This window comes from Crocodylus porosus, unplaced genomic scaffold, assembly GCF_001723895.1.
Source record: "Crocodylus porosus isolate Cpor-Errol unplaced genomic scaffold, CroPor_comp1, whole genome shotgun sequence".
Taxonomy (NCBI): Eukaryota; Metazoa; Chordata; order Crocodylia; family Crocodylidae; genus Crocodylus; species Crocodylus porosus.
In genome coordinates this window covers 171,115,957-171,130,053 of record NW_017728906.1, presented here as the reverse complement: position 1 = coordinate 171,130,053, position 14,097 = coordinate 171,115,957, and the positions used below count along the sequence as shown (strand labels likewise).

At 42.3% G+C, this 14,097-nt stretch overlaps 1 protein-coding gene and 1 long non-coding RNA gene across 3 annotated transcripts in view; one reads left to right on the top strand and one right to left on the bottom strand.

Moving 5' to 3' along the window:
- Positions 1 to 135: 135 nt before the first annotated feature.
- Positions 136 to 11,911, top strand: LOC109306676. Its single transcript, XR_002100076.1, has 2 exons — positions 136 to 1,186; positions 11,377 to 11,911. It is a non-coding gene; the product is annotated as an uncharacterized LOC109306676 (long non-coding RNA).
- Positions 3,816 to 14,097, bottom strand: part of LATS2 (large tumor suppressor kinase 2) — a 69,033-nt gene continuing 58,751 nt past the window's right edge. For both annotated transcript variants that reach the window (XM_019530181.1, XM_019530182.1), the window contains exons 4-7: positions 12,804 to 13,386; positions 11,279 to 11,461; positions 7,815 to 7,921; positions 3,816 to 6,471 (exon numbers count right to left, since the gene is read on the bottom strand). In XM_019530181.1, the coding sequence (XP_019385726.1) occupies positions 5,977 to 6,471; positions 7,815 to 7,921; positions 11,279 to 11,461; positions 12,804 to 13,386 (1,368 nt within the window). In that variant the 3' untranslated portion in view covers positions 3,816 to 5,976. The remainder of the gene's footprint in view (positions 6,472 to 7,814; positions 7,922 to 11,278; positions 11,462 to 12,803; positions 13,387 to 14,097) is intronic.

Sequence of the window (14,097 nt, the reverse complement as noted above, 5' to 3'; positions counted from 1 at the left end):
AACACCTTCAAGAGTAAATTGGATGCTTATCTTGCTGGGATCCTATGACCCCAGCTGACTTCCTGCCCTTTGGGCAGGGGGCTGGACTCAGTCTCCCGAGGTCCCTTCCAGGACTGATGTCTATGAACTCTATGAAAACCATAAGAATTTAGATGGAGGAGTAGGCGACAGTCTACTTTCAACTGAAATTGCCTGTTTTCCGGACTCCCTTTTCTTCTGCTGGGCTTGAATACATTGCTTTGAAACTTAAAGAGGAAAAAACGCAAATTTTTAAAATTCTACATTTTATTCTGATAGGAGTAAATCTAGCCGTAAATTCCTACTACATGCCATCTACTGCTCAAACCACTCACTAGAGGAGGGCACTGCTTCCATGTTCTTGCTATAGTGTATTTTTCTGCCAAGCAAAATGTTTTTACAGGTTTTTGTGCTTTAACAGTTGTTATCCCTGCATTATCTAGTCCTGTGATTATTTCCTGTGGGAAGAATTTAATATTTTTCATTCCAATAGCACTTTTGGTAAGTTACTATTTTCTGCTAATATTTCTGTATGTTGGGAAAGAACCAAATGATATGTTCGAAGTTCCATTCTCCACTGCATTCTCCACTGCAGTTTCCCCAGCACTGCTTATACTGCAATTGTTTCACAGCCCATAATCTAGAGGGAGTAGAACAGTATCCCTGTAAATTTCTTATACAGACTTTCCATCCAGTTACAAGGCAATAGCATTGCTTCCTGCAAAGTTAATTTCATTCTTCCTCTCCCATTTGGAAAACAAATGCTTTTCCCCCTCAGTTACCTTTCATATTACTCAAACTATGTGGACTTTTATGAATTCTACCTGTTGCTCTTTTTCCACTGAGAAACCAGAAATAAAACTGCCTTTAAAAGGTTACTGCTATTTCCCATTCCAGGAGCCCATATTGGGAACTATGGAAACAAAGAGAGGTTACAGAGACTCATAAACTCTTATTGCTGTATTATAAACTCTGATGCTGAAATTCACTTTAATAGAGTTTTGGGCTAGCTTTATTTAGGCCTTCTGGGGGGAAATGGGAATCTTAGTAACTACATTAACTGATTTCACTTTCTACATTTTGTAAAGTTGCAGTTCAAGTCTAAAGCACTGGCTTAGTTAACAGTAAAGGGAGTCTTGCCGCTGACTTCAACAGATTTTCATCTCAGGTATGTAGTTTCCCATTTTTTTAAGTATCATGTTTCAGAAGAAAAGTTCCTTCCTGTCAGTCTAAAGTAAGACTGTAGGGAGTTTGGATTAACTCAGCCTTCTCGCTTTTCAGGAGGTGATCAGGGTGAAAACAGATGTCACCTTTGTTCTGTTATACAAAAGCTAAGCAAACAGCTGTCCCTGCCCCTTATTGCACCACAAACACTCAAAAATTTTGGCTATGACAAAGGTGGTGTTAAACTTGTTCCACTATTTAGAGGCTGATGTCTGTTTTTCGACAGGGGAGCCCAGGCAGCCTGGAGCTGCCCACTCCCTCCAGCTGCCCCAGGCAGGTGCTCCCAGGGCTTGAGGACTCCAATCTTGCACACCCTGGGAATTCCCATACAGCATTGGGCCCCTCAAGCCCCAGGGAAATGTGTCATCCATTGTCCTACCAGAAAAATAGATGGCACAACTGGTGATATGCAATTCACCTAATGAAATGGATCAGGAGTGCTGGGACACATCCCTGATCCATTTAGCAATGTCTATTTTTAGCCTTAGTTTGCAATTTGCTGCCCAAATTACATGGGGGGTGCTTTCTAGCTAAAACCATTGAAATGTTGTCTTTTTGAAACAAGGGCTTTTAAAGGCCCATAAAACATTTGCCGTTCTAACTGGAAGAGGGAACATCCAGAAGCAAGTTTTTATGGTGTCTACTTGGCCGACTTGCATAAAGTTTATTCCAGCTTCTAGCTACTCCCTGAAGTTTTGTAAGAGGGAAAGGAAACTAGTCTGTTAACTGGAGAGACAAGACTGACATTTCACAATTCAATTCTGCTAGCTATGAAGTAGATGTTAATATCTACTTCCTCCCTCTACTCCCTCCTACCCTTTCACTGAAGTACATTTAAGATTAGTGGTAGCCCTTTGCATCCTCACCACAAGCAGTTGTGTCACTTGGAAAGCAAAGTCCACCACATGGGTAGGCTTCCCAGTGGCTCTTACGGTACCTTGGCTGAAGACATTGAAAGGGCTCTGCTCAACTTGTCTCGCATTGAGAAATCTCTAGGCCTTTCTTGGAGACAAGCCACTTCCAGGACATCTGTAAAGCTGCATCCATTTATAGGAGGAAAATGCAGTAATTTTTACCTATCCTCAGCCAGCACCATCAGCTGAAGGGAAGACATGTCAAAGGTTGCAAATGGGAGTTCTGTGGCACTGAGGAAAAGACACCCTCTTGAAAGCACTTCCTAGGGCACATTCCCTACCTCTTGCTGTGGCAGTTGATGAGAGAGGTATCTGCCTACAGTTCCCACAACCTTTTTTCTACTCAGTACATATTGAAGAGCTAACTCTCAAGCAGAATGCAGCAAAGAGGTATAATGCAGCACAGTAAGGGGGAAACACTACAGTACTTTAGCATGCTTCCATGGTAGCAGCCTAGAGGAAATCACAATTACGATGCTGGTGCTAAAGGAGATCAAGAATCCCAGGAAATGTTATCCACCAAGTTTTCCCTCAGTCACCTGTCTCCCCCTGACATTTTCAACTCTACAGTTTCTGCTGTCCCAAAGAAGAACATTCTTCCTGTCCAAATCAGCAGGATGCTGCCATCTTTTGATCACCCAGGAAATGTTGGCTGCCTTCCCTCTTCTCCACCCCTCTCCCCCTCCAAGGACTTAGGTTCAAATGGTCTCAGGTGTACCCTGTTAATAGTAGAAGGGAGGATCTGCAAGCTGCCTCAGTCCTATATTTACACTGGCCTCTATCGACTTTCTTACCATTGTAGCTTAGAGCAAGGGGGCTAAACATACAGCCTAGAGGCTGAATATGGCCTGGGGAGCTAGTCTATGTGGCAGGCCACAGGAAGTTGTAGAGCTGTGTCCTGCCACAGAATCTGGGGCCCTTATGCCAGTGGGCATAGTGTTCAGCAGCAGGAGGGTGAGGGCTGATATAGCCCCAGCCCCCCTTCAGCTGCTCTGCCTATTGACCTGATGTGACCCTATCGCCTCAGCCACTACCTCCCACTGTGTGCCTCTTGGTGAAGTAGGAACTGAGGCTGCAGCTGCAGCACAGAGCACATGGTGGCAGCAGTTCTGGCTCTGGCAGGGGTCATGTGCTGGGGGCTACAGCTACTGCCATGTGCCCTGGGTTGGAGCCAGAGCTAATGTGGCCTCCACCACTACCACCTGCTCCAGGTCAGAGCTAAAGCTGCCACTGCTGCTTCTTTGTGCCTCAGGCTCAATCCGGCCAGCAAGGAGCCTCATGATCTAGATCCAGCCTGGGGCACAAGGTAGACACCCTTGGTTTAGGGCATTTTCAGGACTGGCATGCAAGCTAGGGGTTGCTCTAGCACAGTGGCCTCATCATCTCACTCAAGCTCTCCCCACTAGGGAATGTAACAGGGGTCATGTTGGCTTTATGCCAGGTAGCTGCTGGCTCTGGAGCCCTTTTCCACCACGGGTTATGAGAACAAAAACACAACTGAATCAAGACACACAGAAGGACTAAATCAAATGTTGGATCTATGTGTGAAGAAAGCTGAGATCTGGACTCTATGGCTCAGGTGCACCTCTAATATTGCAGACCTGGCAATGTAACACAAACAGGCTGAACTGATGCCTTTTACAAACATACAACACAGCATAACTTTTGATTCAAATTTTTAATAAATTGTGCCAGTAGAAGCTTTCAAGGGCAATGATATATCAATAAATAACAGTTAAATTGAGTTCCTGAGAAAGAACCTACCACACGAAAGAATGTCGGATAGATGTAAATAACAAAAATGGCATTGCTATATAAAAAAGCAGTAATACTGAATCTTACATGAACGGTCACAACACAAGCACTGCATACCTCAGACCACTCCTTTCATACCAATGTAAACAAATACACAATCATTTTTGTTTAGGTTAGGCTGATGAATTTATAGGTGATGTTGCTTAGATAGCTAAACAATGGATAGGATATGATATGCTAAAAATATTAAGGAATAATACGTGGAATAATATATGGAAAATTATGAAGATCCAGATTTAAAAAAAAGTAAAGCAAAAAACACATTGAAGGAGAGTGTTTTCCTCAAGTGTTGTTATGTCAACCACTTTAAAAAGGACTGTTACACTAATCTGAATTAAGGATTTTTTGTGTTTATCTATTTAGTTATATATAATATATATGCAAATATGTATGGCTTAATTCTTTTTAGTATTCCAATATCACTTTGAATAATCCTCACTTATACATATAAGAAAAATGCATATTTTAACAAAGTTAAGAACTGACATTTTAAAGTATGCCTATAATTTGATAGAAATGAAGGACTACTGTGTTCCATCACAGCAAAATTTTAATTGAAAGAGACAATAGAATAGAATAACTTTTCAACAATGCCAACACTTTCAAACACTGGTTTTTAAAGTTAGGCTTCTCAATATTCATTTGAACACTGTAATTAGAAGGGGCCTGATTTTTTGAAATGCTAAGCAATCCCATATCCTGAAAAAATTAATGGGAGTTGCAGATATTTAACACCTTTCGTAAAGTCAGTCTACTTTCATTTGAAAGCCTCAAGGTAGATTTAGAATCCTAACTGTAGGCACTATGGTTTGAAAATTTTGACTCAAGTATCTTAATACGAACGCTGTGTTACCGATAGTATTAAATGGCAAAGTTTTAAATACTGAACATTGTGCAGTGGGTGCTGTGTGAATGAGCTAAATCAAGACTGTTGCAGTAAATTAACACTGAAATAATGGTCTTGCTATGTATCCTTCTGGGAGAGAGGGTGCAGATGATACCTGTTTACTAAAAATGATCTATTTTATCAGACCACAACAACTGTTAATGAGTTATAACTTTGCAATCTGTTTTACAAAAATAATATTGGCTACAATCATAAGGGGAAATCATCCACACAACACATTATCAACACACTGTTTAAAATGGTCTAATTTTAGACCCTCAGTAAAAATGGATCCACAGGACCTGCCCGTGGATGGCAAGAAAAGGCCATTTCATATAGAAAAAAACACTGCTCATGCAACATTCTTCACACACCAGACAATGAAACCACACCCAAATTGTCACTTGCTCACACTTTCTTTTAAACTCCAATAAGCAGAAGGAAATAAAGCAGCTTTAAGGTTACGTCACAATTTTGAAATGTGGAAAATACATACATGGAAACAAAAATCATGGTGTGAATAAAATGGCAACAGTAAATTTAGAAAATTAGAGAGCAGAGTTTTTTTCTTTTTTACATTATTGCACAGAGACCTTTTATCACATGTTCTTCAGTTTTATGCGTTTTCCTAAATGTGAAATAAGTGCTATGGATAAAATAAAAATGTAGAAAAGAAGAACAGCAGCATGATTTGTCAAAGTTAATCCCTATAATTTAGTAGGAAAAAAACCCTTGCTATAAACAAAATATAAGTGCTCTTTATTCATTTAAAAATAATGTGGAAAGTTGTGGAAGTCCGTAAATGCTGATCAGAGTAGGGGGATGCTGACCTCAAACAAAAAATAGGCCTAGAAATGACAGATCGCTGGCCTTGCAGATAGCGGTGAAGACCAGGCTTTCAAGTGTCATTTATCAGCATAGCTATTTACAATAAAACTGACCTGAACAAAACAGTGCCCATTTAGGACCTGGCCCTGCAGGCTCTCAACTCCCCAGATGCACCATGGCCTCAACTGGAGCTGTGCCTGAGTAAGAGCTGCAAGGTTGGGTCCTAAGGGGTCAGCTAAAGGCCCTCTGGGACTTGCAAATAAGATCATTTGGAGTACTCTGTACAATAATTTACACATATACAGGTTGGCAGGCTCCAGTCTGATCCACCACATCTTTGTTTTCTACATCACACTTCTCAGACTGGCTAACTTCGATTCCAGAAGGCTTGGGGTATCTAAATGGATATCCATTGTCATCAAAGAACCTTCGGAAAGTAAACTCATAAAATGCATGTTCTGTGTGTTTGCTGTTTGAAGAGGCAAGTGGGTCCCATGTCCTGGTACTGTCACCACTAGCGTCGTTCCAAGGACTTTCTTCTTCAACAGGGTCAAAATTTGAGGTGTCCATTGGATGGCTGATCTTTGGAACATAGGGAGCTGGCTGCCTGCGGATATCAGTGGAGAAATCTATAGAATTAAAGAAAGGGTGGGCCTTAATATCATCTGCTCCATTTCTTCCAAGTCTGTCCTCAGCAGCACAGCACAGTTTTGCGATAAGATCACTTGCTTCGGGGCTCAGTTTGATCTGTGAGGGAATGTGTAGGGTGCTCTCCCAGTTTATTACCTGGAGAAGAGAAAGATGGTCAGCACTTCTACACCTGTGAACAAATGCTCAGAGTTTGTTAAGACTGACAGCTCAGAACTGTAAGCAGCAGGTTAGTTTGCAGCCTGCCTTTGTACTTCTGAAATGCAGAAGTCCAGTGAGCAGGTGACAAACATGCCACTCACTGTGAGCAAGACAGGAAAACTGGGAAGAATGGATCACATTTGCTACATATATGTATCAAAGTCCAGCTCAAAGTCAAAAATAAAATAGATTTTAGCTCAGAAAAACATGTGCTGAAAGACTGCAGAGAGCATCCTAGGGAGAAGACAACAGGGTTTAAGCTGAACTTGCATTAAAAAGTTAGCTCTGCCCCTCTTCCCAGTGTGAAATGATCCCTGGTTCAACTAAAGCAGAAGGCAGGGTAGATTTGTGCCTTATAGGCTAACCAAAGTGCAAACCGTCTGTGCCTTCTACTCGACTTCAGACTAACATGGCTACCTGTCTCGTTAAAGTAAGTCCAGAATACACCATTCTGTAATTTCAGATATTAGGGGTTTTGCACAGCTTGCATCAGAGCTATCACAGAATGAGGTCTGGGATCTCTTTACTGAATCTGGAAACCACCAGATACCAGGCAGGTGAAAAAAAAACACATGAAGTTGACATCAGAAATTAGTCCTCATTTGAATGTTCCTACAATCTAACCTGAGGAGGTATTCAGAAGACATTGCCAGGTTAAACGCAATCTTATTTGTAGCTCATCTTTCTGGAGGAGACGCACAACACACACACACACCCTTCACTACAACCACTGCTCAGGTCTGAAATAACAGAATTGCAAACTGAGGTTTTCACTGACATGTATGAATTTCAACAGCAAAAGCCACAGTGAACAACCTAGGAGGCGGCAGCACTTCTCTTTAGGAGACCTATTTGAATATAAGTGTTCTCAATGCATATTTTTAGGTTGCCAAACGAAGGTCCAGCCAAAGATCACCTCAGTCATGAAGCTGTGGTAAAGACAATTAAGGATTTGAAGGATCTGTGCCACCAGCAAAGACCTCCCCACAAAATATGTCATTTTAAAGCAGGAAAAACTTAACCTTTTTTGGGAAGGGATTGTCAAAATTTGGCAAAGGTCCCCGAGAAGCCGGAAGAATGGGGAAGGGAGGGGGGCCAGGGAGAGGAGAGGAGAATGAAGACAGGGAGGGTATAGAGGAAACATGTAGACTCTGTCACAGGCCTTGGGCAGGTCATTTCTTCCCTAGAAAGTCAGGCCTTTAATCTTCTCACCTCGAGCTGGTAAAATGAAAGATAATACTTCACTCCAGAGTGTCCATTGATATTTTGCTTTCACCTACCTTTAGTTGGGTTTCTGTGGGGGTGGGAGCCAGAAAGGGAGGCTGCCCCACTAACATCTCAAAGAGAATTACACCAACGCTCCACCAATCACAAAGTTGAGTGTATCCTGAAAGGCAACCAAAAGACAGTGTCCCTGATCAATGAAAGCACACCTGTTGTTTCTTTTTGCAATTTAAACAACACTAGATGATACTGCATGCTTTCTTCTTCTCTAGTACCTGTCCATGCTTGGAAATATGATTTGTAACCTAAGTATAAAAAAAGTGTCTTCTGCTGATTAACCCAAATTGAAAACAAATAAATTCTAATCCAGGCATCAAAGCATCATTTTAAGTTTTTTTTTGTAAAATCCTATAGTCGCAATGGGGGAACAGTGGGACATATAATTGGATGAAGCAAGGATCTTTCCATACAGCACACACTGGCCAATAAAAAGGCTTCATGACTGATGTACTCCCAAGGTTATCGAGAGGTAAGATACCATCCTTTGAAAATGCATCTCAGGGACACAACAGCTCAGGGAATACGGGAAGGACACGGAACATTTTATTATGTTCCATGCAAAGGGAAATACTTTAAATCAGCCAGTTCCCGCGACTAGACAGTAAAGTACTTATGTGAGATTTTCAAGGATAGTTAGAGGATTTAGCAGTTGACTTAAACAAGAGTTTATGTAGCTAGATATTTTAGGGCCTGGCTTATAGTTTATTGACACTAATGGAAAGGCACACATGGATTCCAAAGGACTTAGAACCAGGCCTTTAAAACCACCTTTAGAATCACCCCATGGCTTTAAAAACCTCAACCCATAACTATGAAGTTTAGTGCTCAACATATCTTCTTGCAAAGGGATGAACACAATGGGTATGTCAACACGAGACATTGACTGTGCAGTAATGCATCACAGCATGGACAGTGCTAATGTGGTACTGCACAGGAGCATCACCTAAAAGACACTTGCTGGCACTACTGCGCAATAACTCTGATTACTGTGCATTTATTTAGTGCTTGCTAATACAAGTACTAAATAAATGTCCAGTAACGACTGTGCAGTAACGTCTTATGCAAATGCATCCAACGTGGACTAAGCTCCCCAAGGTCTTCAGAGTAAGGCAAGAGAAGGGTTTTCTTCTTTGGTCGTCTCAAAATCCTGCCAGGAATCTGGAGGAGACATAATTAGTGCATTGTATCTTCCCCATCTAAGCCGCTGGCTTTGTTGTCAGCCTTGGACATTTTCAGTAGGCCTTGGCTAAGCTACAAAAGAATGGCTAAAGCAGAACGCTTTTTTTAGTTTGAGTGACCTCTACAAGACATGACAACTAGTTTGGTCAGAAATGTAAAGGAAGCAATCAACATGTCCAGCTAAACTAATAATGAGGTCTAATTAAACAGAGCGCTAGACCTGAAAGACGACTTTTTAAAGAGAGCCCTTATGTTAAATAATCCAAATATGCTATATCACAACTTTATGTAAAGATGTCAGTAGTAGTGACTGATGTACCAAAATAGCATCTAATACATTTAGCTATAACAAATATGTTTTTGTTAAGTTTCTTAGGTAAGTTATAAAAATAATGCAGCTTTGTCAGTGAAGACCATAAACTAAAGTGAAGAAACAGCAGTGTTGAACAGCATTCCATAATGGCCAAGGGATGGAGATAAGGAATCCTCTGTCCAGAAGTATACCTTTCAAAGAACATAAAGCCCAACTAATTGACACCTTCCAAGTTCACAGGAGATCTGGTTCAGCCCAGCTTCAAAAGTTTCAGTGAAACAAAGAAAGCTAAATAAAAATCTATCAGAAAACATGCATCAAAATCAGCCATCTACAAATATAGGGTATAGGTTGGAGGGAAATGTGGAGAACACAGCAAATTCAAGAATACCTACTGCCAGTCTGCATGCCACCCTTCTCTCCATCTTAAGTCTCGCCAGATGCTAAACAGAAGAATTTATGTTGTGCTGTCACAGGTAGCCAGACTTTGGGATAAGCGTTTGTTTTTGTGTTTTGCAATGTAAGCAAGAAAAGGCTGGGCTATAGACATGCTGCTTCCCTCTTATCAGCAGCCAACCTGTCAGTTCACCTGTAATCCAGGTAAAAGAACTGGGGCTCCTGGGTGGGTGGTTGCTGTGTGAAAGGAGTTTGTTTGCATTTTTCTTTCACTTCTTGAGCTAAAGCACAAATGAGGCCTTGCGGATGGGACTCAAGTTTTGCCCAACTGGGAAAAGTCAGTAATCTGGCATGGGTAGTACTAATAGCCTGTCTGATAAAGAGGGAATAGAGGACCAACTCAAACAAGAGGTGATCCAATATGGGAGACTGTATGGGAACAGGGTACATTTGATACCCCAGGCCCTTGGAGGACTCTGTGAAGAATCAGCTAGTTGGATTAGAAAGAATTAAAAAAGTGGGAAAACAGGAAGAAGGCAGCTCTCCTTCAAGGACCGTACATGGTGGCAAAGGGGACGTCTGAAAAAGTAGCAATCTTAGAGAAGAAGATTCAAAATGTTACAGCACAGTTAAAAGCTGAAGAGGATGTATGCACATCATTACGAGCACAGGGCTTCTGGTACAAAATGTTAACTGATACTGGAATAGCCAATTCCATAATTCATATGGGCCCAAAGGAGGATGGAAACTGGAAGACCACAGGTGTTTGACTTTAGACAGGCTTAATGGTCAACTTTCCCATGTTCCTATTATCCAAGAAATAAGCTGTTTACTAGAAACTATGTATTTTTCAGATAACTTAGGAAGATGATGTTGGCAGATGGTAATGGCATTTTGGGGTCACAGACCCACAAGAAGCAGGGAGCTCTGATCGATTATAATAACATTCAGTTTTGGATTGAAATGTGTTATCAACAAGGTGAAGAGGCTGCACTAGTTGGAGTAATTCATGCAATTTTCTTTGCAACAACCCCACCCTGCACACACATACCTAAGTGCCAGAAGGTGACACAGAAGTTGCTGCATTGGTAGAAAAGGTGAAGGATCTCTTTGCTAAAAGTAAACAAGCTTCTGGAGTCATTAATGACTGTGGGGGGGGGGTTCTGTTTTGGCGTATAAGCAACACAACGTCAAACCTGTCTCTTGCCTCTTATCAGTAGCCAACGTGTAAATTTACAAGTTTGTAATCCAGTCTGAATCAGTCAATAGGTACCGTATGAGTAGGCTGCTTGTTGGCTTTTCTGAATTAGCTAGTGATCAGATTCCTGTTTTGGGCACAGTATCACTGCCAATACCAGTTTGCACCTTTGTCAGTAATCTGAACAGACATGCCACAGACTGAATGGACATGATGAACAGTACTGATACATATGGTGAAATCTACACTTAAGTGTCTAGGGCAGTAAACCCAACATACTTACCAGGCATTTTTTTTTTTTTTTACTTAAAACCAAAAGTACACTTCTAAGCATTGGCTTTCATTTAACAGGAAAAAAAATTGAGGTCCTCTACCTTTACGAAGCAGCACTTCAGGAGCAATGTAATTAGGGGTCCCAACTAATGAGTGGGCTAAACATCTCTGATGCTGTTTTTTAACTCTTTGCTCCAAGGTCTTCAGCCTGTCTCCACACCTACAGTTGGACACGTCATCCCAAAGATCACTGGGCTCCATGCTGTCCTGTCGGATATGGCTCCCTTTTAAATGGGAAAAGGGATAGAAAGTTTTGCATGAATAGCACTGTTTATAAAACGCACATCAAATAAAGAGAAAAATAATGACTGATTTGCTAGTTTTGCCATCTGGGAATTGCCTTCTCACTAGAGTAAATAATGGGTTTCCTATAAAACCAAAATCCAATATTATTTACATTTTTTAAAACTTCTCCTTTTCCAGGCCAATTTTTCACAATGTGCCCATGTCCCCACCCCACAGTAAGACTTGTAAAGCTCATCCCCACAATGGAGATAACTATGTGTACAAATAATTCTGTGACTACAGCTCAAAACTGGTTCATTCCTGAACAATGGCATTCGTATGAATGTTGGTGCTGGGATACAATCAACTCCGCTGCTTTTGTGGTTAATTCTTTTCATTGTCAGTATAGACCCTTGAACCAATAAACCTGAAAATTTACTGGAATCACAGCAGTCATTTAGGTTGCTGATGGAGAAAGCAAAGGATTCATGCACAAAGAGAGCAGTGTTCAACCTTTTTGGTTGGCAAGCTGGGTGGGCAGTGCCTGGTCAGCTCGCAGGCCAGATCCAGCTGGTGGTCTTGATCCAGCACTTGAGGCAAGTGTGGTGGGGCCCCATCCAGCTGCACAGATGGCAGCCCAGCCCCAATCCAGCTGTAAGGGGGAAGGGACCGTGGTCTGGCCCCAACCCAGCCCCATGGGTGGAGGCTGGGATCATGACCTGTCCTACATCCAGCCACAGGGGGAAGGTGAATGGCCTGATCCTGTGGAAGGCAGGGGTGTAGCCTGGCCCAAACCTGGCTGCATGGAGGGAAGGGGGCAGAGGGGTGGCCCAGCTTCAGCCTAGCTAGGGCGAGGGACGGGGGAATGGGCTGGACCCTCAGGTTGGGAGGTGGGCCGGGCTGGGCCAGGCCTGGCCTATCTCCAACCCAGCTGCGTGGAGGGAAGAGGGTGGTCCAGCCTTGAGCTGGCTGTGCGGGGGCATGGCCTGGTTCTGATCTGTCATGTGAAGCTTTGGAATTTGGCAGTAGGAAGGGGTGACAGTATTAAATTGCCACTGCTCCCCTGCTGCCAAATTCCCAGGACTGTGGAAAGCCCCATGGGCCAGACACCAAGGCTCTGTAGGCCGCATTTGACCCACAGATTGGAGATCGAGCACCTCTGCACTTAGACAGCAAATTTCATGCGTGAGCTAGCAAGTCAATGACTCATCACTAGTCACTTTTATAGCATATAAAACATGCAATGTTTTTTCAGCTGGCACACTGACAGAAAAACCACTGCCTATCTTCAGAATGAAACGATATCACAGTTGTCAGAACACGTGCACCTAAGACCGTTACCTTTCTGATAGTATTTGGAATTGTGGGTCCACCTGAATCCAGTGCAGAGCCCAAAGTCAGTCAGTTTAATATGTCCATCAAGGTCTATAAGAATGTTGTCAGGTTTGATGTCTCTATGGATAAATCCCATTCTGTGTACACTCTCTATGGCCAAAGTGAGCTCTGCAATATAAAACTTAGCTAGGTGCTCTGGGAAGACTTCCATCCGTATCAAAAGACTCATCATATCCCCGCCGGGGATGTAGTCCATCACAAAGTACAAACTCTCCTTATCTTGAAATGAGTAATAGAGTTTAACCACCCATTCATTGTCTGCCTCAGCGAGTATATCCCTTTCCGCTTTGACGTGAGCCACCTGATTACGATTCAGGACGTCCTTCTTTCTCAAAGTTTTCATGGCATAAAGGGCATGTGTGTCCACCTTGCAGGCAAGACACACCTCCCCAAAAGCGCCGATCCCTAGCGTCTTGATTTTTACAAACATGGACTTGTCCATTTTGGCCCTCTTCAGTCTGTTGTAATTAGATTCCTTTTGGTAGAGAATTTTCCGCATTTGCTCCTGTTCTGCTTCACAAAGACCAGCCTTTATAAGGGGAAAAAACAAAACAGAACAGCCAGTATAATTACATTCATAGTAAGAAACCAATACAACTAACATTTTGAGAGCACATGCTTACATTAAATTAACCATGAATTAGAAGAAGGACATTCAAGTTTTTTGGCCCTGCCTCAGTGTATAGGTGTATTTTTAAAGCACTTGCAAGTTCATTGCCTCCTGGCCTATTATTTAAATCTGGTGTAGATCTCCGATTGGTCTGCTCATGTCACTACAAAGAATTAGCAGACACTCTCCAGAGTGACTGACAGAAAGCATCAGCTTAACAAGATGAGCCTGACAAAGGAAACTGACTGCTCCTTTCTGTTGGATGTGGATCTTGCTCCCGACACGCCTTTGTCACCACGATCCTGGGTTACTGTAATACAATCTACATGAAGCTACACCTACAGATCCATCCAGAAACTTTAAGATAAGCAGCCAAAAGTTGTGCCCCAACATGGCAGCACAGGTTACCAGTGCTCACTTATCTACACTGTCTAGTTATTGGTTTCTGGGTGGGATTTAAGGTTTTGTTTTTGACCTATAAATTCCTGAAGAGGGACGAGATCTCATGGTATCTGATAAGTCATCTCTCTCCACTTGTCTTCCTAACACAAATGCTATCAGCAGATGCCTCACAGATACCTCAGCTTGATTCCTTCATTATAAAGTGGAAGGGTCTGCTGGCATTGCAGT